We start from the raw sequence: 25,233 nt of genomic DNA on the forward strand, positions 1-25,233 counted from the left end.
CACAATTCAGTTTTACAAACTTTGCCTCCTATGGAGGTGGTGAAGTAAGTTTGTGCTAGATTCTACGTTGATATGCGCTCCGCAGCAAGTTGGAGCCCGGTTTTCCTCTCAGCGTGCAGTGAATGTCAGAGGGATGTGAGGAGAGTATTGCCTATTTGAATGCAGTGATCTCCTTCTACGGGGTCTATTTCATAGGTTCTCTGTTATCGGTCGTAGAGATTCATCTCTTACCTCCCTTTTCAGATCGACGATATACTCTTATTTATATACCATTACCTCTGCTGATTTTCGTTTCAGTGCTGGTTTGGCTTTCTACAAACATGTAGATGAGTGTCCTGGGGTAAGTAAATCTTATTTTCTGTGACACTCTAAGCTATGGTTGGGCACTTTATTTATAAAGTTCTAAATATATGTATTCAAACATTTATTTGCCTTGACTCAGAATTTTCAACATTCCTTATTTTCAGACAGTCAGTTTCATATTTGGGATAATGCGTTTGAATCAATCATTTTTTTCTTACCTTAAAAATTTGACTTTTTTTTCCCTGTGGGCTGTTAGGCTCGCGGGGGCTGAAAATGCTTCATTTTATTACGTCATTCTTGGCGCGGACTTTTTTGGCGCAAAAAATCTTTTCTGTTTCCGGCGTCATACGTGTCGCCGGAAGTTGCGTCATTTTTTGACGTCCTTTTGCGCCAAAAATGTCGGCGTTCCGGATGTGGCGTCATTTTTGGCGCCAAAAAGCATTTAGGCGCCAAACAATGTGGGCGTATTATTTGGCGCCAAAAAATATGGGCGTCGCTTTTGTCTCCACATTATTTCAGTCTCATTTTTTCTTTGCTTCTGGTTACTAGAAGCTTGTTTATTGGCATTTTTTCCCATTCCTGAAACTGTCATTTAAGGAATTTGATCAATTTTGCTTTATATGTTGTTTTTTCTCTTACATATTGCATGATGTCTCACGTTGCATCTGAGTCAGAAGATACTTCAGGAAAATCACTGTCTAGTGCTGGAACTACCAAAGCTAAGTGTATCTGCTGTAAACTTTTGGTAGCTATTCCTCCGGCTGTTGTTTGTATTAATTGTCATGACAAACTTGTTAAAGCAGATAATATTTCCTTTAGTAATGTACCATTGCCTGTTGCAGTTCCCTCAACATCTAAGGTGCAGAATGTTCCTGATAACATAAGAGATTTTGTTTCTGAATCCATCAAGAAGGCTATGTCTGTTATTTCTCCTTCTAGTAAACATAAAAAATCTTTTAAAACTTCTCTCTCTACAGATGAATTTTTAAATGAACATCATCATTCTGATTCTGATGACTCTTCTGGTTCAGAGGATTCTGTCTCAGAGATTGATGCTGATAAATCTTCATATTTATTTAAAATGGAATTTATTCGTTCTTTACTTAAAGAAGTACTAATTGCTTTAGAAATAGAGGATTCTGGTCCTCTTGATACTAATTCTAACGTTTAGATAAGGTGTTTAAATCTCCTGTGGTTATTCCAGAAGTTTTTCCTGTTCCTAATGCTATTTCTGAAGTAATTTCCAGAGAATGGGATAAATTGGGTAATTCATTTACTCCTTCTAAACGTTTTAAGCAATTATATCCTGTGCCGTCTGACAGATTAGAATTTTGGGACAAAATCCCTAAAGTTGATGGGGCTATTTCTACCCTTGCTAAACGTACTACTATTCCTACGTCAGATGGTACTTCGTTTAAAGATCCTTTAGATAGGAAAATTGAATCCTTTCTAAGAAAAGCTTATCTGTGTTCAGGTAATCTTCTTAGACCTGCTATATCTTTGGCTGATGTTGCTGCAGCTTCAACTTTTTGGTTGGAGACTTTAGCACAACAAGTAACAGATCATGATTCTCATAATATTATTATTCTTCTTCAGCATGCTAATAATTTTATCTGTGATGCCATTTTTGATATTATCAGAGTTGATGTCAGGTTTATGTCTCTAGCTATTTTAGCTAGAAGAGCTTTATGGCTTAAAACTTGGAATGCTGATATGGCTTCTAAATCAACTCTACTTTCCATTTCTTTCCAGGGTAACAAATTATTTGGTTCTCAGTTGGATTCCATTATCTCAACTGTTACTGGTGGGAAAGGAACTTTTTTACCACAGGATAAAAAATCTAAGGGTAAAAACAGGGCTAATAATCGTTTTCGTTCCTTTCGTTTCAACAAAGAACAAAAGCCTGATCCTTCATCCTCAGGAGCAGTTTCAGTTTGGAAACCATCTCCAGTCTGGAATAAATCCAAGCCTTCTAGAAAGGCAAAGCCTGCTTCTAAGTCCACATGAAGGTGCGGCCCTCATTCCAGCTCAGCTGGTAGGGGGCAGGTTACGTTTTTTCAAAGAAATTTGGATCAATTCTGTTCACAATCTTTGGATTCAGAACATTGTTTCAGAAGGGTACAGAATTGGTTTCAAGATGAGACCTCCTGCAAAGAGATTTTTTCTTTCCCGTGTCCCAGTAAATCCAGTGAAAGCTCAAGCATTTCTGAATTGTGTTTCAGATCTAGAGTTGGCTGGAGTAATTATGCCAGTTCCAGTTCTGGAACAGGGGATGGGGTTTTATTCAAATCTCTTCATTGTACCAAAGAAGGAGAATTCCTTCAGACCAGTTCTGGATCTAAAAAAATTGAATCGTTATGTAAGGATACCAACGTTCAAAATGATAACTGTAAGGACTATCTTGCCTTTTGTTCAGCAAGGGCATTATATGTCCACAATAGATTTACAGGATGCTTATCTTCATATTCCGATTCATCCAGATCATTATCAGTTCCTGAGATTCTCTTTTCTGGACAAGCATTACCAGTTTGTGGCTCTGCCGTTTGGCCTAGCTACAGCTCCAAGAATTTTTACAAAGGTTCTCGGTGCCCTTCTGTCTGTAATCAGAGAACAGGGTATTGTGGTATTTCCTTATTTGGACGATATCTTGGTACTTGCTCAGTCTTTACATTTAGCAGAATCTCATACGAATCGACTTGTGTTGTTTCTTCAAGATCATGGTTGGAGGATCAATTTACCAAAAAGTTCATTGATTCCTCAGACAAGGGTAACCTTTCTGGGTTTCCAGATAGATTCAGTGTCCATGACTCTGTCTTTAACAGACAAGAGACGTCTAAAATTGATTTCAGCTTGTCGAAACCTTCAGTCACAATCATTCCCTTCGGTAGCCTTAGGCATGGAAATTCTAGGTCTTATGACTGCTGCATCGGACGCGATCCCCTTTGCTCGTTTTCACATGCGACCTCTTCAGCTCTGTATGCTGAATCAGTGGTGCAGGGATTACACAAAGATATCTCAATTAATATCTTTAAAACCGATTGTACGACACTCTCTAACGTGGTGGACAGATCACCATCGTTTAATTCGGGGGGCTTCTTTTGTGCTTCCGACCTGGACTGTAATTTCAACAGATGCAAGTCTCACAGGTTGGGGAGCTGTGTGGGGATCTCTGACGGCACAAGGAGTTTGGGAATCTCAGGAGGTGAGATTACCGATCAATATTTTGGAACTCCGTGCAATTTTCAGAGCTCTTCAGTCTTGGCCTCTTCTGAAGAGAGAAACGTTCATTTGTTTTCAGACAGACAATGTCGCAACTGTGGCATACATCAATCATCAAGGAGGGACTCACAGTGAAAGAAGTATCTCGAATTCTGGTTTGGGCGGAATCCAGCTCCTGTCTAATCTCTGCGGTTCATATCCCAGGTATAGACAATTGGGAAGCGGATTATCTCAGTCGCCAAACGTTGCATCCGGGCGAATGGTCTCTTCACCCAGAGGTATTTCTTCAGATTGTTCAAATATGGGAGCTTCCAGAAATAGATCTGATGGCGTCTCATCTAAACAAGAAACTTCCCAGGTATCTGTCCAGATCCCGGGATCCTCAGGCGGAAGCAGTGGATGCATTATCACTTCCTTGGAAGTATCATCCTGCTTATATCTTTCCGCCTCTAGTTCTTCTTCCAAGAGTAATCTCCAAGATTCTGAAGGAATGCTCGTTTGTTCTGCTGGTAGCTCCGGCATGGCCTCACAGGTTTTGGTATGCGGATCTTGTCCGGATGGCCTCTTGCCATCCGTGGACTCTTGCCATCCGTGGACTCTTCCGCTACGACCAGACCTTCTGTCGCAAGGTCCTTTTTTCCATCAGGATCTCAAATCCTTAAATTTAAAGGTATGGAGATTGAACGCTTGATTCTTAGTCAAAGAGGTTTCTCTGACTCTGTGATTAATACTATGTTACAGGCTCGTAAATCTGTATCCAGAGAGATATATTATTGAGTCTGGAAGACTTATATTTCTTGGTGTCTTTCTCATCATTTTTCTTGGCATTCTTTTAGAATTCCAAGAATTTTACAGTTTCTTCAGGATGGTTTAGATAAAGGTTTGTCCGCAAGTTCCTTGAAAGGACAAATCTCTGCTCTTTCTGTTCTTTTTCACAGAAAGATTGCTAATCTTCCTGATATTCATTGTTTTGTACAAGCTTTGGTTCGTATAAAACCTGTCATTAAGTCAATTTCTCCTCCTTGGAGTTTGAATTTGGTTCTATGGGCTCTTCAAGCTCCTCCGTTTGAACCTATGCATTCATTGGACATTAAATTACTTTCTTGGAAAGTTTTGTTCCTTTTGGCAATCTCTTCTGCCAGAAGAGTTTCTGAATTATCTGCTCTTTCTTGTGAGTCTCCTTTTCTGATTTTTCATCAGGATAAGGCAGTGTTGCGAACTTCTTTTGAATTTTTACCTAAAGTTGTGAATTCCAACAACATTAGTAGAGAAATTGTGGTTCCTTCATTATGTCCTAATCCTAAGAATTCTAAGGAGAAATCGTTACATTCTTTGGATGTTGTTAGAGCTTTGAAATATTATGTTGAAGCTACTAAGTCTTTCCGAAAGACTTCTAGTTTATTTGTTATCTTTTCCGGTTCTAGAAAAGGCCAGAAAGCTTCTGCCATTTCTTTGGCATCTTGGTTGAAATCTTTAATTCATCTTGCCTATGTTGAGTCGGGTAAAACTCCGCCTCAAAGGATTACAGCTCATTCTACTAGGTCAGTTTCTACTTCCTGGGCGTTTAGGAATGAAGCTTCGATTGATCAGATTTGCAAAGCAGCAACTTGGTCCTCTTTGCATACTTTTACTAAATTCTACCATTTTGATGTATTTTCTTCTTCTGAAGCAGTTTTTGGTAGAAAAGTACTTCAGGCAGCGGTTTCAGTTTGAATCTTCTGCTTATGTTTTTCATTAAACTTTATTTTGGGTGTGGATTATTTTCAGCAGGAATTGGCTGTCTTTATTTTATCCCTCCCTCTCTAGTGACTCTTGCGTGGAAAGATCCACATCTTGGGTAATCATTATCCCATACGTCACTAGCTCATGGACTCTTGCTAATTACATGAAAGAAAACATAATTTATGTAAGAACTTACCTGATAAATTCATTTCTTTCATATTAGCAAGAGTCCATGAGGCCCACCCTTTTTTTGTGGTGGTTATGATTTTTGTATAAAGCACAATTATTCCAATTCCTTATTTTATATGCTTTTGCACTTTTTTCTTATCACCCCACTTCTTGGCTATTCGTTAAACTGAATTGTGGGTGTAGTGAGGGGTGTATTTATAGGCATTTTGAGGTTTGGGAAACTTTGCCCCTCCTGGTAGGAATGTATATCCCATACGTCACTAGCTCATGGACTCTTGCTAATATGAAAGAAATGAATTTATCAGGTAAGTTCTTACATAAATTATGTTTTTTTAAACTGAATAGCACATTTAGATAAATGTGCAAATAAAGATTGCTGTGCCTCTTATTTTATATCTACATATACAATAGTGTTGCTGAAATTCACATACTCACTCTACATTCATACTAAGTTTATTAGATAATTTCCAAACAGGCACAACACACACATTTGTTTTAAAATTACTTGAACTCTTGGGTTTATATTAATTGAGTTACTGCCTCGACTGAAATATATAGTACAATTTATTGTGGCTTTCTGCAATTTGTAGTCACTTGTCTTAATTTTATAGGTTTTTATATATGAGTGGCTGACTGTTTATATTAACAAGAGCTGCAGATATCGTGGTACAAATAATGGTACTTCTGCTATAGTGGGTTGCTTATGGCTATTCCCAACTACCTGTCCGTAGTGTAAGTATTTTTAACTGTCTGATTACTGGATTCCTGTTGCTGCTACAGCTACAGTGATCTTGTGAATTATATGCAAGTTCCTGCTATCAAAATTTACTTGTGTTGATTACTAAGCCAAATCTATCTGTGACTGGGCTTTCTACTATTTGTAGTCACTTATCCCAATATAGTGAGATTTGATGTATGAATGACTCAACATTTATGTTAGCAAGAGCTTCAGATATCGTTACATGAATGCAAGCGTTTCTGCTGTAGTGGGTTGCTTTCCGTTATTCTGTTATCTGTCCGTGGTGTAAGTATTTTGTCTGTCTAGTTACTAGACCTTATTGCCACTGCGGTTATATTTATAGACTGTATGCAAGCTCCTGTTAGGGGAATTCACTAGTATTAAAGGGTTAGAAATCTTTAAAAAAATTGATACCTGAAAATCACTGTATTATCAAATTTAACATAGCATATAGTAAAAGCACTTATTTGTAATCCAAAACGAACGTTCTAAATAACTTTAAATCTTATATTTATTTCTACATAAACCCACAGCAAGGACCGCCCTTAAATGTAGGCTGATCATTACCGTACTTTTGCATTGCATGTGCAATTTAGAAAATAAGAAATCGCATGCGCACTTTTAACAAGCCTTTCTTTCAGACATCTTTGTTTCTCCAACATGCACAGTTGTAGTGCCCACCGCCTACATTTAAATGTAGAAATTATTAAACTTAGACCATGCTCGTAGTCTAGGGGTGATTGAGATACTTACCTCAATATATATATATTGCTGCTACTCCTTCTCCTCCTCCGACAGCTTCCTCAGCAAATTCTGTGCTCTGTTGCACCCCCTCTCACAATGCACATGTTCGCTCTGTATCCGGCGCTTTGATGTTGATGCGCCTCAAGACGGAGCACAAATGTGATCCACTATGCGCATGCTTGAATCCACAAAGGGCTACAACTGGGCATGCGGGCAGCCATGATGATTCTACCTAGGTAGACTATCATTATAGGGCTGGCATAATGAAGATAACAGTGGGTTTGGCAGAGTTAATAGTTTTGAAGATAAAATACTGGTAAACAGCAGTAAACATTTAATAACTATTAATTGCAAATAGTATTGATATTTAATAATGTTTAAAAATAGATTATAATAATATTTGAGTTTACTATCCCTTTAATTACTAAGATAATTCTATCTGTGACTGGACTCTTCCTTCTATAGCGGGAGCCACAATTATATTTGTACTGGCTATAATTACAAAGGCATAATTTCTTGGACCCAAGGAGTAAGCCAAAAAAGATTAAAAAGAGGAGACTATTGCGCCCCTGACGTGTGTTTCACTAAACACTTCTTTAGAGGGGTACGCACGGGCCGTGTTCGTGACTTTTTTTGTTTGTATAAATCCTGCCGTCTTTGTTGGATAGGTTGTTCTGTGAGGCGGCAGCGGTGTTTGATTGGATCTGTCTCTCTGCTGTTATTTGTGAAGCTACCTATTACATGTTTGCTACATCTCAATCCATATCTGTCAATACAAGTCCTGTTACTTCCAGATTCATTGTGATTGTCTGATTAGGTTAACTTTGTTACAGAATCATTTTGTGTTCCTTACTTTGTATTCATGATTGTTAATATGTTTGGATTTGATTGTTATACAAGTTTCGTGTACTTTTTTTTTTTTTATCAGCTTTCCTATGTGTGCATTGAAGATTTCTATTTCTATGTAAGAAAAACTTTCATCATATTTTTGTAAGCTATTTTGTAGCAATGGTGGAGTATGTTATATCGAGTTAATGTATTTCTTTCCTGTACTATGAATTATATCGTTGTTGTTGTTGTTGTTTTTTTTTGTTACTGTATTTTAGTTCATCATGATTTTTTTCTGTATGGCACTTTTGGTTATATGCCATAATTTATCTCGGTTGATTTTATCTTCTAATACTATTTGACCCATGTTTCTATGTCTTGTGCGTGGGTATATTATTGATAACTCTAAAAGTTAAATAATCGATTTTAAATTATATAAAGTTATAAATAAAATACTGATGCACAAGACATAGAAACATGGGTCAAATAGTATCATAATAAGATAAAATCAACCAAGATAAATTATGGCATATAACCAAAAGTGCCATACAGAAAAAAATCATGGCAAACTAAAATACAGTAACAAAAGTAATAACATAACGGTAAAATAGAGCTGCAACAACTAATCGATAATCGAATATGAAAATAGTTGTCAACGAATCTCATAATCGATTAGTTGGTTTGCAATTAGTTGGTTTGCACACGGCACCAGCTGCTTAACTCCAATGAGCTCCTGCACATGGTATTGTGTTTTATGGTTATGTCCTTAGCCTAAACTTAGGATGTCTACAGATGTTTACTTTTCACTTTTTATCCACATAAGTTTCTTTTTAGGTTTACAAATACTCCTGGCTTATGTGCAACCCAGAAATAATAGCAGTCATCATTTGGATTGTTTATATTAAATCCAGTGATTTGGGACTATGCTTTGCATGATAATAGTGCACAGCTTGATATTTACACCTAGCCCTAGATTGATGGGAGTTATTTGAATTGATTTGCACCATTATCTGTGTGCACAATTATTAGCGGATCGCTTGCTATTGCTGATTTTAGGTAATCTATAGATAAATATGCAAGGCTTTGTCCTGTTAATAATAGTCCTTAGCGCTTTTCCCTTTTTTTTTAATATATATATATTTTTAATGTACAAAATTCAACCTCTAGTTATATATCTGTTATTTTAAGAGCGGACTAGATATTTTTTCTCTTACCTTGTAGCTGATTGTTTACCATTGCGCATATATATATATCTATCTCACGGAAGGGAACTGCACTCCAAGACTGGACCAGGTACACATCCAGTGACTCAGCAACATCCCAGCCCTGGATGCTAAAAGCTGTGATGTCACCAGAGCCACAGGCAGTTAACCCCAATCCGGAATGGGTGCAAGAAACAAGGGAGATTACAAACAAAAAGTAATACAACACATAGAGACACCAGCACTCACCAGCTAGCTCACAGCCAAGATAAAATCACAACTGGAAAGGTTAGTTACCGCATCTGGCCAAATGGGAAAAGCTTAGGCACCACATCAAGGGCCTTTCCACTGCCTGAGTCCCTAACACAGCCACACCATGCGAGCTCACAAAGCCAAACAAACTGAGAACAAAGAAGTGGTGCACAGGTGTATTTAATCACCCAGAGAAATACAAAACACGGAAGGGAACTGCACTCCAAGACCGGACCAGGTACACATCCAGTGACTCAGCTTATATATACATACATATATATATATATACTGTATATATTCAAGATATTTTTATGTTAGAATGAAGTCCAGGCTTTCTTTGTTAAGAGGCCACTTGCATTTGTGGAGCTAACAAAGATAATTAATCCCACCTTGGTGAAATTGGCAAAAGCCTACTTATGCATTTAACACCAACTAAGCGTCTCTTCTCTGCTGCAGGCAAAATAGCTTCGATTTTATTTTAAATATAGGGAAAAAATTATTTTTTAACTTTTTTTATCCGATTAATCGAAAAAATAATCGGCCAATTAATCGATTATGAAAATAATAGTTAGTTGCAGCCCTAGGTAAAATACTATGTTTAAAGAAAACAACAATATAATCAGGGGTCAGGTTGGGTGGGAACGCATGGGAACAGAGTTCCTGCACTATTTTTGCAGGAGGAACAAAGTTCCCTCTGGACAGAGAACAAAAATGCTTCAGTAAACACTGCTGGTGGAAGGAGCTAGAGCACAGTCTGGTTAGCCCTCTAGTGAGATCCTCTAGTAATGGGCAATAACACTTCCTACAATACACTAAATGCAAGCCTGTCAGCGGTCTTGCTGTGTGATCACCCCGCATTGTGTGGAACACATGGTACTTACATTTCTGTGTGGCTTGCTCTGGGGTTATTTAGCTCTCCTCAACAGAAACAGGACTATTGCACCTTAATGGGTGAAACTCTGTGACAGGAGGAGTGTCAGGCAACCCTTCCTTGGATTTAATTTGCTTTCATTAACCAAAGTGTATAACTTATATCCATATAAATACAGTCTGTGTAAGTGTGCATATATAAAATAATATTGTAAGAGGGGGTGGAATTCTTGGTGAGTTCCCACACTTTTTTTTTTTTGTAGGACTTGACCCCTGAATATAATAGATGTAATTCATAGTAGAGGAAATACTCACTTGATATAACATACTCCACCATCGCTACAAAATAGCTTACAAAAATGATAGGTTTTTCTTACATAGAAATAGACGTTGCACACATAAGAAAGCTGATAAAAAAGCACACGAAACTTGTATAACAATCAAATCCAAACATATTAATAATCATGAATACAAAGTAAGAAACACTAAATGATTCTGTAACAAACTAAACCTAATCAGCCAATCACAATAAATCCGGAAGTAACAGGACATGGATTGAAATGTTGCAAACATGTAATAGGTAGATCCAATCATACACCACTGCTGCTTCACAGAACCACCTATCTAACAAAGAGGGCAGGATTTATACATATAAATAGTCACGAACACGGCCGGCATGTACCCTCTGAAGAAGCATTTAATGAATAGTCTTTATAATCTTTTTGGCTTACTCTTGGGTCCGAGAAATTATGTCTTTGTAATTATAGCCAGTACTGTATACATATAATTGTGGCTCCCGCTATAGGAGGAGTCCAGTCACAGATGGAATTCACTAGTATTAATTACTAAGATAACAGGAGCTTGCATACAGTCTATAAATATAACTGCAGTGGCAATAAGGGTCTAGTAACTAGACAGACAAAATACTTACACCACGGACAGATAACTGAATATTGGAAAGCAACCCACTACAGCAGAATCGCTTACATTAATGTAACGATATCTGAAGCTCTTGCTAGCATAAATATTTAGTCATTCATACATCAAATCTCACTATATTGAGATAAGTGACTACAAATAGTAGAAAGCCCAGTCACAGATAGATTTGACTTGGTAATCAACACAAGTGAATTTTTATAGCAGGCGTTGTATACAATCTATAAAGATAATTGTAGCTGTAGCAATAACAAAAGTCCAGCAAATAAACAGACTTAATACTTGCATTACAGACGGGTAATATGTTAAAAGCTAAAAGTAACCAACTACAACTCTTACTAATATAAATACTTTGAAATTTTCTAACTTACAATATTAGGATATGTGACTACAAATAGTAGAAAGCCCAGTCACAGACAGATTTGGCTTAGTAATCAACACAAGTGAATTTTGATAGCAAGAACTTGCATATAATTCACAAGATCACTGTAGCTGTAGCAGCAACAGTGGTCCAGTAATCAGACAGTTAAAAATACTTGCACTACGGACAGATAGTTGGGAATAGCCGTAAGCAACCCACTATAGCAGAAGTAGCATTATTTGTACCACGATATCTGCAGCTCTTGTTAATATTAATAGTATGAATGTAGAGTAAGTATGTGAATTTCAGCAAAATACACCATTGCACTTGTAGATATTAAAATGAGGCACAACAATCTTTATTGGCACATTTTATCTAAATATGTTTTTGTTTAAATTTTTTTTACTCATTTGCTGGTAAACTTCTTAAGTAAATAATCTTCACAAATTATCAAGTGTTCTAATAGGATTGTTTCTCATATTTTACATTAAAGTGCAAAGTCCCAAATATTTGTTAAGAAATGTAATTAGTTACTTGCATTCAACTAGCCAGCAGGCTATTATCATGAACATGTAGACATGATTTACATAGCCTGGGCACATAGTTACATACGCCAGATGACACTACATACTGTTTTAGGCACTTTTACACATTTACAGTAAAATGTAGGTACTTTCTCTATTTAAATGTTTCTAGTAATTAGTACATACCAGAGCTCTGCTCCTCATTTTCAGCAGACTCAGATTATCAGGAATTTTTCTGAAGCTGGAGAGCTCATTTTCAGAAGTTTCTATGCTTCCTTCTGTTCAGAGCCCTGGAAGTTAACTTTTTCCTGCCAAAACTGTGCTCTGTTTTCTCCATTTGATGAACTTTTGATTTTTTTTTCACCTTCTCAGGTGAGGATTATTCTGAAACCCAGGTCCCCCTTCTGACAAAGTAGCAGAATATGTGTTTCAATTTCAAGTTGGAGCACATAAACACTCTACTGCAGGAAGTTTTTACTTGCCTTGCAGATTGTGGACCCTCCAACTGCAGATAAACTATCACTGAGATTGATAAATTCTTTAAGGCAGCCCCAAAAAAGGCAATCTACCTTCCTGGTTTCTGATGCAGTTTCTGAGCTAATTAGCAAGGAATGGAACAAACCAGACATTCCCTTTGCCAAATTAAAAAACATGTTTTCTTTATCCTCTGAAAAATTGGAGGTATGAGAGACTATTCCAAAGATGGACACTGCTATTTCTACTTTGCCAAGGCGGTCTACCAGTACTTTTAAGGATCCGATGGCCAGAAAAGGTTTCCTCAGGGAGGTCCTTTTAGGTGGCAGGCTATGTTTCCTCCAGCTGTTAGTGTAGGCTGCGTATCTGCAGCTACTGCAATATGTGACATTGCTGACCTTATTTCTCAAGAAGCTTCCCTTGATAAATTTCAGGATTGCTTGAGGTTGGTCAAGACTGAAAGGAGTCTCATTTGAGATGCAGCTGTTGAAATAACTTGCATTAATGCAAATAGTGCTGCTATGACGGTTCTGGCTAGAAGAACCTTGTGGATGAATCCATGGTCTGCTAAAATATGTAAATGCAGACCTCTTTCCCTCACATTTCAGGGAAAGATCTTGTTTGGGCCTGCACTGAATTGCTACAGTCACTGGAGGCCAAAAAAAAGACTGTCCCTCCCTCCAAATCCGCAAGAAGGTGCAGCCCCCAACCCAGACTCAATTCTGGTGGGGGGAAAGCTGAACTTTTTTTCAGGGTGCTTGGAGAAAATTTTATCCAAGTTCCTTGGGTACTAAATCAGCTTTTGGTTTCTTTCATGTAATTAGCAAGAGTCCATGAGCTAGTGACGTATGGGATATACATTCCTACCAGGAGGGGCAAAGTTTCCCAAACCTCAAAATGCCTATAAATACACCCCTCACCACACCCACAAATCAGTTTTACAAACTTTGCCTCCCATGGAGGTGGTGAAGTAAGTTTGTGCTAGATTCTACGTTGATATGCGCTTCGCAGCAGACTGGAGCCCGGTTTTCCTCTGAGTGCAGTGAATGTCATAAGGATGTGAAGAGAGTATTGCCTATTTGAATTCGATGGTCTCCTTCTACGGGATCTATTTCATAGGTTCTCTGTTATCGGTCGTAGAGATTCATCTCTTACCTCCCTTTTCAGATCGACAATATACTCTTATATATACCATTACCTCTACTGATTCTCGTTTCAGTACTGGTTTGGCTTTCTACTACATGTAGAGGAGTGTCCTGGGGTAAGTAAGTCTTATTTTCTGTAACACTCTAAGCTATGCTATGGGAGTGATTATTCCGTTCCCCTTGGGAACAGATTCAGTGGTTCTTTTCAAGCCTTTTTCATTGTTTCAATGAAAGAAGTGACTTACAGGCTAATCTTGGATCTCAAATCTCTGAACAAATTTCTGAAAGTTCTTACTTTAAAATGGAAACATTTAGCAATATATTAACTTTAGTGCAGAAGGGTCAATTTAGGTTTGCCATAGACTTGAAAGATGCCTATTCACAGGGTCTGGCACCAGCACCAAGATTATTTTTAAAGCATCACAGAGCTCGTTTGTCCATAGTAAGAGCTCACGTCTTGGCAATAGCTCCTTACCTAGACTACATTCTGGTATAGGCTGCTTATTTCAGATGACTCGGAAACATACAAACACAGTTTCTTTGTTCCCACGGTTGGAAAATCAGCCTCCTGAATAGCTCTCTACTGCCACATAGAGTTGCTTTTCTGGGCTTTATCATTAACTCTCTAACAATGAGACTGTCTCACAGATGCTTGCAAACTGATGCAGAAGAGCATAGGTCTTCTGCAATTTGAAACTCTTCTCCCTACACTGCTTCAATGCATGGAAGTAGTTGGTAGCGACTTCAGATACTGTTTCTTTTGCCAGATTCCATGTCCTTTACAGCTTCAAATGTTGCAACAGTGGAATGGCGTTTTCAGTAGTCTGTCTCAGAAGATCTCTTTAGACTTCAAAAAATTCTCTATCTTGGTTGTAAACTCACCCATTTTGATTTAGCGAGTCTCTTTCCTACATCTGAATTGAGAACTATTATTGTGGACTCCAGCCTGCTGGGTTGGGACGCAGTCTGGCATTCTCAGAAAATGCTGGAAGTTTGGTCTCCTCAGTATGTGAGGTTTCCAAATCTTAAAGCTCCATGCAATCTTCAGGGTTATCCAGAGTTGTCCCCTGCAGAGACAGGAGTCTTTTCTGAGGTTTCAGTTAGACAGTGTCACAGTAGTGGCTTACATCAATCACCAAGGTGGTACTTCAAGTGCCTTAGCAATGAAGGAGGTAGCCCGCATTCTGACTTTGGCAAATCACCATCATTGCATGATTTCAGCTATTCACATTCGGTTGTGGACAATTGGGAAGTATACTTCCTCAGTCATCAGTACCTTCACCCTGATGAATGGTGCTTGAATCAGGAGGTATTTTGTGAATTGTCCTGGAAGGCCAGACATAGACCTTTTATAGCCTTTGACTTGAATTACAAGCTACTTCAGTATTATTGAAGATCTTGGGATGCGTAAGAGACTCTATTAGATGCACTAGTAATTTCCTTGTCATTCAGTCGGAGTAACATCTTTCCTCCTTTTGTTTTCCTTTGGAGGATAATAGCCAGGATAAAACCAGAAAGGACCTCACAGGACTTGGTACGCAGATTTGGTACAATTCTCCTCAAGCCAGCCTTTGTTTCTTCCTCTCAAGGAGGACCTTCTCTCTCAAGGTTCCTTTTTCTATCAAGATCTCAAATCTCTCAATTTGACAGCATGGAGATTGAACATCTGATTATTTTTTTTCTGGAAGGTTTTTTTTCCTTTCCTGTTGTTAGTCTAAGAATTACAATTGGAACGTTTTCAGATTTTTTTTAATCCTTTTATTTTTTTTATTGTAGGATGATCTTGATAAGGATTTATCAGCCAGATCCCTTAAATTTCTATCCTCTTGTCTTGTATCACAAGAAGACTTTGATATTTCCTGGCATTCAAGTCTTTCTTCAAGATTTGGTCAGGGAAAGACCAGTTATCAGGCCTGATTCTCCTCTGTGGGACCTTTAAAGGGATACTGAACCCAAATTTTTTTTTTCTTTCATGATTCAGATAGAGCATGCAATTTTAAGCAACTTTCTAATTTATTCCTATTATCATTTATTTTTTTCGTTCTCTTGCTATCTTTATTTGAAAAGGCAGGAATGAAAGCTTTGGAGCCGGCCTATTTTTTGTTCAGTACCCTGGATAGGGCTTGCTGATTGGTGCCTGCATTTAGCCATCCAATCTGCAAGCGCAACCCAGTTTCTCAACCTAAAATGGGCCAGTTCCTAAGCTTTTATTCCTGCTTTTTCAAATAAAGATAGCAAGAGAACGAAGAAAAAATGATAATAGAAGTAAATTAGAAAGCTGCTTAAAAGTGCATGCTCTATCCGAATCATGAAGAAAAAAGGGCTTCTTCATGCTCAGCTGTTTTGAATCTATGCATCGTCTGGACATTTGAACTATTGTCTTGAAAGGTTCTTTCTCAGCCATTTCCTTACCCAGAAGAGCAAGAGCGATTTTGTGATTCTTATTTTATTTTATTTATCAGATAAAACAATTTTAAAGGGATAAAAATGTCAAAATTAAAATGTGCATGGGTGCATTTTAATTTGAAAAGAAAGCATGTTTGCAATATACTTACATTAGCAAAAATGCTTCTAGTAAACTTTATTACGTTTTTTTTTGTTTTTTTTTGCAGCATACGCGCATATCCTGTGAGGGCCTGTGCAGAAGTATTCAAATGCTACACCTTTCTCTCCTTACTTTCACCTTACTCTTAAAATCTTATGAATGAAAACTAAATTTATGTTTACCAGATGACAAATTAATGTCTTTCATGATGGTGAGAGTAAATGAGACCTGCCCTTTTCCCCCCATATGTTAGCTATGGTACCAGTTTATACTTATTTTACTCTGCTTTTCCTTTCCTACTTTCTTATTTTATCGTGTCTCTTGGCCATATGTATGACTAAGGAATCATGGGAAAGTGGGAGGGATTAAAGCTCTTGTGTTTTGCATCCTCCTGTAGGACTGGACTTTAATCTCACATGTGATAACTCATGGACATTCTCAATCATGAAATTAATTAATTTATTAGGTAAGAATACATTTTATTTCCATGTGTGATGTATGCAGTAAAAGTATACAGTGGAGAAAGCACTTTTTGCAAAAATAAATTACATAAAACGTAGGCAAAATAACCCATGAACATATACCACTTTTTTAAATTTTGCTTGATTCAACATTTTATGGGGTTACTTTTGAGTTTACTGTCCATTTTTAAAAGGAAATTATTTTAAATGAATTGCTCATGAAAGAAACAATGGGATCTTTAACTCCTTCACGCCCTTAGGATGTTCCATGCCGTCCTAACAGCGCTGGGCTTGGATGGTATGGAACATCCTAACTTTTTTAGGCATCCTGCAACCCTCTGCTTTCATGTAAGTAAGCATCTGACTGGGAGACTTGCCAAGCATTGTGGGCAGTCCTCCAGGATCCGATTCCCGCATTGGAATAGTGATCACAGCAACTATCGCGTGACTTCCTGTTTCCTCTTAATGTTTGTCAGAACTTTTTTACGATAATTAACACTTGCCCACACTTGATAGTAGATGGGTATAGCTTTTCGTGATGTGGTTATTGTTTAGCAAGAGAGAACCCCAACAAAGTATGGTATAAATCTTAAAGGGACACTATAATCAAATGATTCAGATACTATAGCGCATATAATTTTAAACAACTTTCTAATTCACTTCCATTATCAAAATGTGTGCAGTCTTTCTATTTGCACACTTTCTGAGGGACCAGCTCCTATTGAGCATGTGCAAGAATTTGTAGCGTATACCTATATGCATTTTGTTATTGGCTGATGGATGTGTCATGATGCAGGGGAACAAATTTTTTTACTAAATTTGAAATTCAGACTGTTTTTGGCATTGTCTTTTTCCATCCATAAGGCAGGGAGAGTCGACGACTTCATTCCTTACTGTTGGGAAATACAACAGCTGGCCACCAAGAGGAGGCAAAGACACCCCAGCCAAAGGCTTAAATATCCCTCCCACTTCCCCTACCCCCCAGTCATTCTTTGCCTTTTGTCACTATAGGAGGTGATCGAGAAGTGTCAGAAGATTTGGATAGTCTTGTAATGGGTATGTTCCCTTCAAGAAAAAACTGGAGTTTTTCAAGTAATCATGTCAACCTCTCAGTGAGAGTATTGATGAAAGTTAGAGTCTGGAGTTGCAGGGAAAGTTTTTCTGCGAATCTATCCAGACTGTCGCCTAACAGCTCTTGAGCAATCAGTGTTGAGTGTGTAACAGCAAGCAGTGAAACTCGTCAAGTCCATGTCAAAAGCGTTGCTGCAAGACTGTCACACTTGAGAGGCTGTGCCTGTTCCACAGCATGGATCCTGGAGTGTAAGACCGTTTTTATATATTCACTTTTTCTATACAGGGTCACAGTGTGCCTCCTTTATACCTCAATAGGATTATATCTCCTTCAGAGAGATTATTTGAACAGCTAGGGTTTATTTATAACTGCTTTAATGTGAGAGTTTTTTGGGCTCATAGACTGTGTGCTTTTGTCTTGGAACAAACAGGTTTTACTTTCGTTTTTGAGTGTTGCGCATCTCATTATAGCTTAGCGCCTTTTTCATAGCAGGGGAAGTCCTGTCCTACGCACCACGTGACCGGGTGCGGTCTTTTTTATTTTTCTACCATCCTGCTGCGGACATCTCTCCTAAGGAGAGCGTTTTCACTGTTGGCTGTCTGGGTCTAGGAGGTGGTGAGTGCCCCAGCCATTGGGATTATAAATGTGCCGTTTTTTGAATAATTTTTGTCTGTCCTTCTGTAAATATATCTTGGCTATGGAGGACTCTGATACTACATTAGAAGGTTCCACTCCTTCTGTACTGATTAATAATTCCTGTTTATATTGTGAGGAGGCCGTAGTTTGCCCGTCTGCTCAATTTTGTTCTATTTGCCTAAGCACTGTCCTAAAGTCTAAGAAGGGAGATAAGCCTGCTAATACTCATAGCGCTATTAGCCCCTCTGAGCCGTCTACCTCTCAGGAATCTGTGTCTCGAGAGATTACTACCCTTTCTACACTACCCGCTCCACATGCAGTTCCCTGCGGCTCAACTAATCCTCCATCTGGAGGGGGCTTTGTTCCGGCTGACTTTACCGCACAGTTGCAGTTGGTAGTGTCAGCAGTCCTGAGTGCCTTACCTCACTCTAGCAAACGTAAGAGAAAGTTTAAACCTAGTTCTCCTGACCTAGAGTCATCTAAATATTTGTCGGATTTAGCTACTATGTCCCAGCTATCCGAGGATGAGTTAACCTCTGTAGCTTCAGAGGGTGAACTTTCTGAGTCGGAGACTTTAGTTACTAAACCTCCTTCAGTGGAGGAACTCTCCTTTAGATTTGAAATTGAGCATCTGCATTTTTTATTAAAGGAGGTTCTGTCTACGCTAGAGGTTCCAGAGGCTACACTCCCTGAGGAACCTAAGATCCCTAAATTAGACAGGGTTTATGAAGACAGGAAGGTCCCTCTGACTTTTCCTGTGCCAGTTAAGAACATTATTAGTAACGAATAGGAAAGAATAGGAACCTTTTTTTTTTTTTTCCCCTAGTCTCCCTTTAAAAAATTATTCCCGGTCCCTGACTCTCAACTGGAATTGTGGAGCTCCATCCCTAAGTTGGATGGCGCTATTTCTATGCTGACTAAGCGTACTATTATCCCTCTGGAGGATAGTTCTTCTTTTAGAGAGCCTATGGATAAGAAAATGGAAACCTTTCTGAGGAAGATGTTTCAACATACAGGGTTTTTTTATTTCAACCGGCGGCATCTGTAGCTGCGGTTGCTGGAGCAGCTACCTACTGGTGTGACACTCTGTCAGAGCTCATTCAGGTGGAGACTCCCCTCGAGGATATTCAGGAGAGAAGTAAGGCTCTGAGAATTGCTAACTCCTTCATCTGTGACGCGAATATGCAGATTCGCCTAAATGCAAAGGCTTCTGGCTTTGCGGTCCTAGCCACCGGGCTCTCTGGTTGAAGTCTTGGTCTGCGGATATGACTTCTAAATCCAGACTCCTTTCTCTTCCTTTCAAGGGGAAGATTTTATAGGGTCCAGGGCTGGACTCCGTTATTTCTACAGTTATGGGAACCACAGGATAAGAAAAATAGGCCTAAGGGACGGCAATTGTCTAATTTTCATTCTGACAAATCAAGACGGCAATCCTCATCCAAGTCCAAGCAGCCCAAGAGTACTTGAAAGCCGTCTCAGTCCTGGAATAAGTCCAAACAGACTAAAAAGCCCGCCGAGAACAAATCGGCATGAAGGGGTGGCCCCTGATCCGGGATCGAATTGACTAGGGGGCAGACTGCCTTTTTTTCAGACGCTTGGCTCCAGGACGTACAGGATCCTTGGGTCCTGGAGGTGGTATCTCAAAGATACAGGATAGGATTCAAGTCTCATCCGCCCAGGTGCATATTCCTACTCTCCAGTCTATCTACAAGACCAGAAAAGAGGGCTGCCTTCTTAGGTTGCGTACGGGATCTCTCCTCTCTAGGAGTAATTGTCCCGGTACCTACAACAGAAAGAGGTTTGGGGTTTTATTCAAACCTTTTTGTGGTTCCAAAGAAGGAGGGAACTTTTCATCCAATTCTGGACTTAAAGTGCCTAAACAAGTTTCTGAGTGTTCCATCTTTCAAGATGGAGACAATACGGTCAATCCTTCCTCTTGTTCAGGAAGGACAGTTTATGACCACCATAGACCTGAAGGATGCATACCTTCACGTTCCGATACACAGGGAACATTTTCAGTTCCTAAAGGTTTGCCTTTCTGGACCAGTTCATAGCTCTTCCATTTGGCCTTGCTACTGCTCCAAGGATATTTTCAAATGTTCTGGAGGCTCTTCTAGCCGTTGCCAATACACAAGGTATTGCAGTAGCGCCTTACCTGGACGATATCTTGGTGCAGGCACCATCTTTTCGTCTAGCGGAAGAACATTTGGAATCCCTTCTCAGTCTTCTTCAATCACATGGATGGAAGATAAACTTGGAAAAGAGTTCAATTACTCCAAGTACAAGGGTGAATTTCCTGGAGACAATAAAAGACTCCATATCTGTGAGAATATTCCTCACAGATCAGGGACGTTGCAAGCTAACTACTGCATGTCTTGCCCTCCAGGCCTCCTTGAGACCCTCAGTGGCTCAGTGTATGGAGGTGATCGGACTGTATGGACATCATTCCTTTTGCCAGATTCCATCTCAGACCCTTACAACTATGCATGCTGAGACAATGGAACGGCGACCATTCAGATCTGTATCAACAGATTGTGCTGGAAAACCTTTCGAGACTTGCAATCTCTTGGTCGCTCTGTCCAGATCATCTGTCCTAAAGCACGTGCTTCTTGAGACCGTCCTGGGAGATTTTGACTATGGACACAAGCCTTTCCGGCTGGGGAGCCATTTGGGGTGCCAAGAAGGCACAAAGACTGTGGACTAAGGAGGAGTCCTCCCTTCTGATCAATATATTGGATCTCTGGACAATCTTCAATGCCTTGAAGGCTTGGCCCCTTCTGGGTTCGTCCCAGTTTATCAGATTCCAATCAGACAATATATCCTTGATTGCCTACATCAACCATCAGGGGGGAACAAGAGTGGGCGGAGGCTTACAGATGTACCTTGTCAGTTATCCACAATCCGGGTGTGGACAACTGGGAAGCGGACTTCCTCAGCAGGCAATCCTTTCACCTAGGGGAATGGTCTCTCCACCCTGAGGTGTTTGCAGAGATTTGCAGCGAGTGGGGGACGCCGGAGATAGATCTCATGGCATCCCGCCTCAATTCCAAGCTACCCAGGTACGGGTCGAGGGATCCTCAGGCAGAATTGATAGATTCCCTATCAGTACCATGGAGGTTCAGACTCGTATATCTTTTTCCTCCATTACCACTTCTCCCTCGTGTGGTAGCTCACATGAAGCAGGAGCGAGCATCAGTGATTCTGATTGCTCCATCGTGGCCGGGAATGACGTGGTTTGCGGATCTGGTCGGGATGTCCTCATCTCCTTAGTGGAGGTTACCTTGTCGCAGAGATCTGCTGATACAGGGTCCCTTCGTTCATCAAAATCTAGATTCTCTGAGGCTGACTGCGTGGAGATTGAACGCTTAGTCTTAGCCAAGAGAGGGTTCTCTGAGAGTGTTATCGCCACTCTGGTTCAAGCTCGTAAGCCAGTTACTCGTCGTATCTACCATAAAGTTTGGAGGACTTGTACTGGTGTGAAGAGCGTGGCTTTTCCTGGCATAAGGTTAAGGTTGTCAGATTTTTATCTTTTCTCCAGGATTGACCGGAGAAGGGTCTACCTGCTAGTTCCCTGAAGGGACAGATATTGGCCCTGTCGGTGTTAAGGCTGTGACACACTGCAAGCGATGTGGGTGGCGCGAGTCGAAGCAACTGCTTCGTACCGCATCACTTCTGAAGTTAAAATATTTAATCTCTGAGCACTCTGCTACGTGATCTGATGCAGCAGAGTGCTCAGAGATGAAAAGGCAGGGCACACTAAGCGCGCACAGCCGCATCTACTCGCTGTGCGCCGCTCCGCTTGCAGTGTGTCACAGCCTTTACTGCACTAGAGATTGGCTGAACTTCTGGATGTGCAGTCCTTTTTTAAGGCTCTGACTAGGATCAGACCTGTGTTTAGATCTGGGGCTCCGCCTTGGAGCCTAAATCATCTTCTTAGTGTTTTGCAGCAGGTTCCGTTTTAGTCTATGCATACTGTTGACATTAAATTGTTTTCTTGGAAGGTTCTTTTTTTGCTGGCTATTGCCTCTGCGCGCATAGTTTCTGAGATCTCTTCTTTGCAATGTGACGCCCCTTATCTTGTTTTCCATGCTGATAAGGCGGTTTTACGTACTAAATTAGGGTTCCTCCCTAAGGTGGTGTCGGATCGCAACATTAATCAAGAAATTTGTTGTTCCTTCCTTGTGTCCTAATCCTTCTTCAGCAAAGGAACGCTTGCTTCACAATCTAGATGTGGTTCGTGCCTTGAAGTTCTATCTTTAGGCTACTAAGGAATTCAGACAATCTTCCTCTTTGTCATCTATACAGGGAAGTGTAAGGGGCAGAAGGCTACTACGACTTCCCTATCTTTCTGGTTGAGGAGTGTCATCCGCTTAGCTTATGAGACAGCGGGACCACAGCCTCCTGAGAGGATAACGGCTCATTCCACTAGAGCAGTGGCTTCCTCCTGGGCTTTTAATTGTGAAGCCTCTATGGATCAGATTTTTTAAGCGGCTACCTGGTCCTCACACCCTTTTTCTAAATTTTAAAAGTTTGATGTGTGTGCTTCGGCTGAAGCAGCTTTTGGAAGAAAAGTTTTGCAGGCTGTGGTGCCCTCAGAATAGGGTACACCTTTTTTTTTTTTTTTTTTTTTTTGGGTGTGTTCCCTCCCGTTATTCGGTGTCCTCTGGAGCTTGGGTATAATTTTCCCAACAGGAAGGAATGAAGTTGTGGACTCTCCATGCTTTATGGAAGGAAAACATAATTTATGCTTACCAGATAAATACCTTTCCTTCCTGGCAGGGAGAGTCTACAACCACGCCCGTATTTTATTTTTTGTTGGGCGGCACCCTTTTAATATTTCTTCTGGCACCTTTATACCCTGATGTTTTTTACTTTTCCTTGTTCCCTCGGTAGAATGACTGGGGAATAGGGGAAGTGGAAGGGATATTTAAGCCTTTTGCTGGGGGGGGTGTCTGCCTCCTCCTGGTGGCCAGGTGTTCTATTTCCCAACAGTAAGGAATTAAGTCGTGGACTCTCCCTGCCAGGAAGAAAAGGAATTTATCTGGTAAGCATAAATTGTGTTTTTATTTTGCAGTTGTTGATTAAGCAATTCTACTTTGGTCCTTAAATGAAACACGTAGGTTGCTTGTTTTGGAGTGTTATTATGCTTTAATTGCTGTAAAGGTTTTATTGTTATTATTTTACGCTACTTTGATGTATTTACTTTTTTTCTGCTGCTTAGCTAGATATATTTAAAAATAAATGTAATTACAGTGTTCATACTTTGCTACAATTCTATACATTTTCTCCTGTAATCTATTTTTTTCTATTTTATTGCCAGTGATCTCTGCATGGAGTGTGCTCTGCAGCTTGAGACATGTCCATTGTGCCGACAAGAAATTAAGACTCGGGTCCGACAGATATCTCATATTTCTTGACATTTGTGGAGTATAAGCAGATTTTTGTTTGTTATTTTTTTTATATGTATAAATTGCAAGTTATTGCAAATATTTTGTATCTGCTTAATATGACAAATTGAAAATGGCCATATTTTATAGAAAAGTATGAATGTGAATGAAACCACTCTGTTCTCAGCCTCACATCTTTCAGAAATGATAACTATTCGGCAAGGTTCTAATTCAACTGATTAAACACCCAGGGGAATTTAATTTGTTTTGCTCATTTAATATTGGGGATAAGTTTTTTGCACTACTATTATGCATTGTTATATTTGCCACATGTACAAAAAGTTGTAACATACTTAAAGTGTTTATTTTTGGCAGACAAAATACAGTATTTGCCTAATGTTTTCTATTCATGCAGCCTTCCTGCTGGTCAGTGGTTTTTCTTTATCAGATGTGGATAGAAAGTTATTGTGATAAGTGGAGACAACACCTTTTTTTTTTTCAATTTTAATTTATTAATTCCAAAGATCACTCTTTGTTAAATGTACAAATACTGCAAAATATTAATTGTAAATGTTAATATTTTTTTTTTATTATGCATTGGTGGTATGGTGACCTATTTTTTGCAATATTTATAAATGTTTTATTCAGATAAAACATTTTTCACATTGTGACCAATGATAAATATTCATTTGTATTATGAAATGCTCTGTAAAATCAACAAATACTTGAAGGTACTAATGTTTCAAAGAATACATGTTGTGCAAAACCTTTATTTACGATTCATTAATGATTTTAGTACAAAAGGTAATATGTTTACAAAGGGAAATCTGTAAAACGTATAAAATATGTTACCAGAGGCCTCTTGCAAGTCAAGCTACTTTTTATAAGACCTTTGATACTTGCCCAAATAAATACCTTCTTCAGTCGACTTAAAACACATTTACATAGATAAAAGTGATTTGTTTCTATGTAGTAACTTTTAAAATGATCAAAAAAATATACACTTAAAAAATTTGTAATAGCTTACAAAAATGAAGGAAAAAAATTACCACAGGAAAATGCATAATGGTCATGCCAATAAGTGGTCCGAAATATTTTCTACATTCCAGTTGAATATGCCATTGACTGCTTAAAATGATGTAATAAACTTTGTACAAAAAAAGAAACGAGAACAAAAGAGAGCCTATTTCCAGTTGTGTTTAGTAAGAGAAATGCAAAAATAAAAATGAGAGACGAAGTGTGTTCTATTTTAATGTAAATTACATCTAAATAAAATGAATCAACCGCCTTTGAAAACCTCAGTGATTCCGTACACTTTGGGCCGATAGCATGTGCTGCGTAACCTCATGCCCTCTTATACAGATTTTAGACTTGGTGAACTTGCTGAGATTTTAACTACAAGTGGAGCATATGCAGGACCTGCCAAGCATCATGGAGGTGAGTATTGGTCATAGCACACACTTCCATGTAGGAGTGATTACTTCTTGCTTCTTACTTATTGTCCCTCACCTCCACTAACCCTGCCAGGTTCTGCATGTGCTCTACTTGAAGGGACAGTATAGTGAAAAATAGACTTTCCTTCGTAAGATAGGGAGAGTCCACGGCTTCATTCCTTACTGTTGAG

At 39.2% G+C, this 25,233-nt stretch overlaps 1 protein-coding gene across 1 annotated transcript in view; it reads left to right on the top strand.

Annotated features, from left to right (window-relative positions):
- Nucleotides 1-24,897, top strand: part of RSPRY1 (ring finger and SPRY domain containing 1) — a 132,211-nt gene extending 107,314 nt beyond the window's left edge. The window contains exon 15 of the mRNA XM_053700252.1: nucleotides 23,543-24,897. Within this exon, the coding sequence (XP_053556227.1) occupies nucleotides 23,543-23,639 (97 nt within the window). The 3' untranslated portion in view covers nucleotides 23,640-24,897. The remainder of the gene's footprint in view (nucleotides 1-23,542) is intronic.
- The last annotated feature ends 336 nt before the right edge of the window (nucleotides 24,898-25,233 follow it).

The sequence above is a fragment of the Bombina bombina genome, chromosome 1, assembly GCF_027579735.1.
Source record: "Bombina bombina isolate aBomBom1 chromosome 1, aBomBom1.pri, whole genome shotgun sequence".
NCBI classification, from domain to species: domain Eukaryota; kingdom Metazoa; phylum Chordata; class Amphibia; order Anura; family Bombinatoridae; genus Bombina; species Bombina bombina.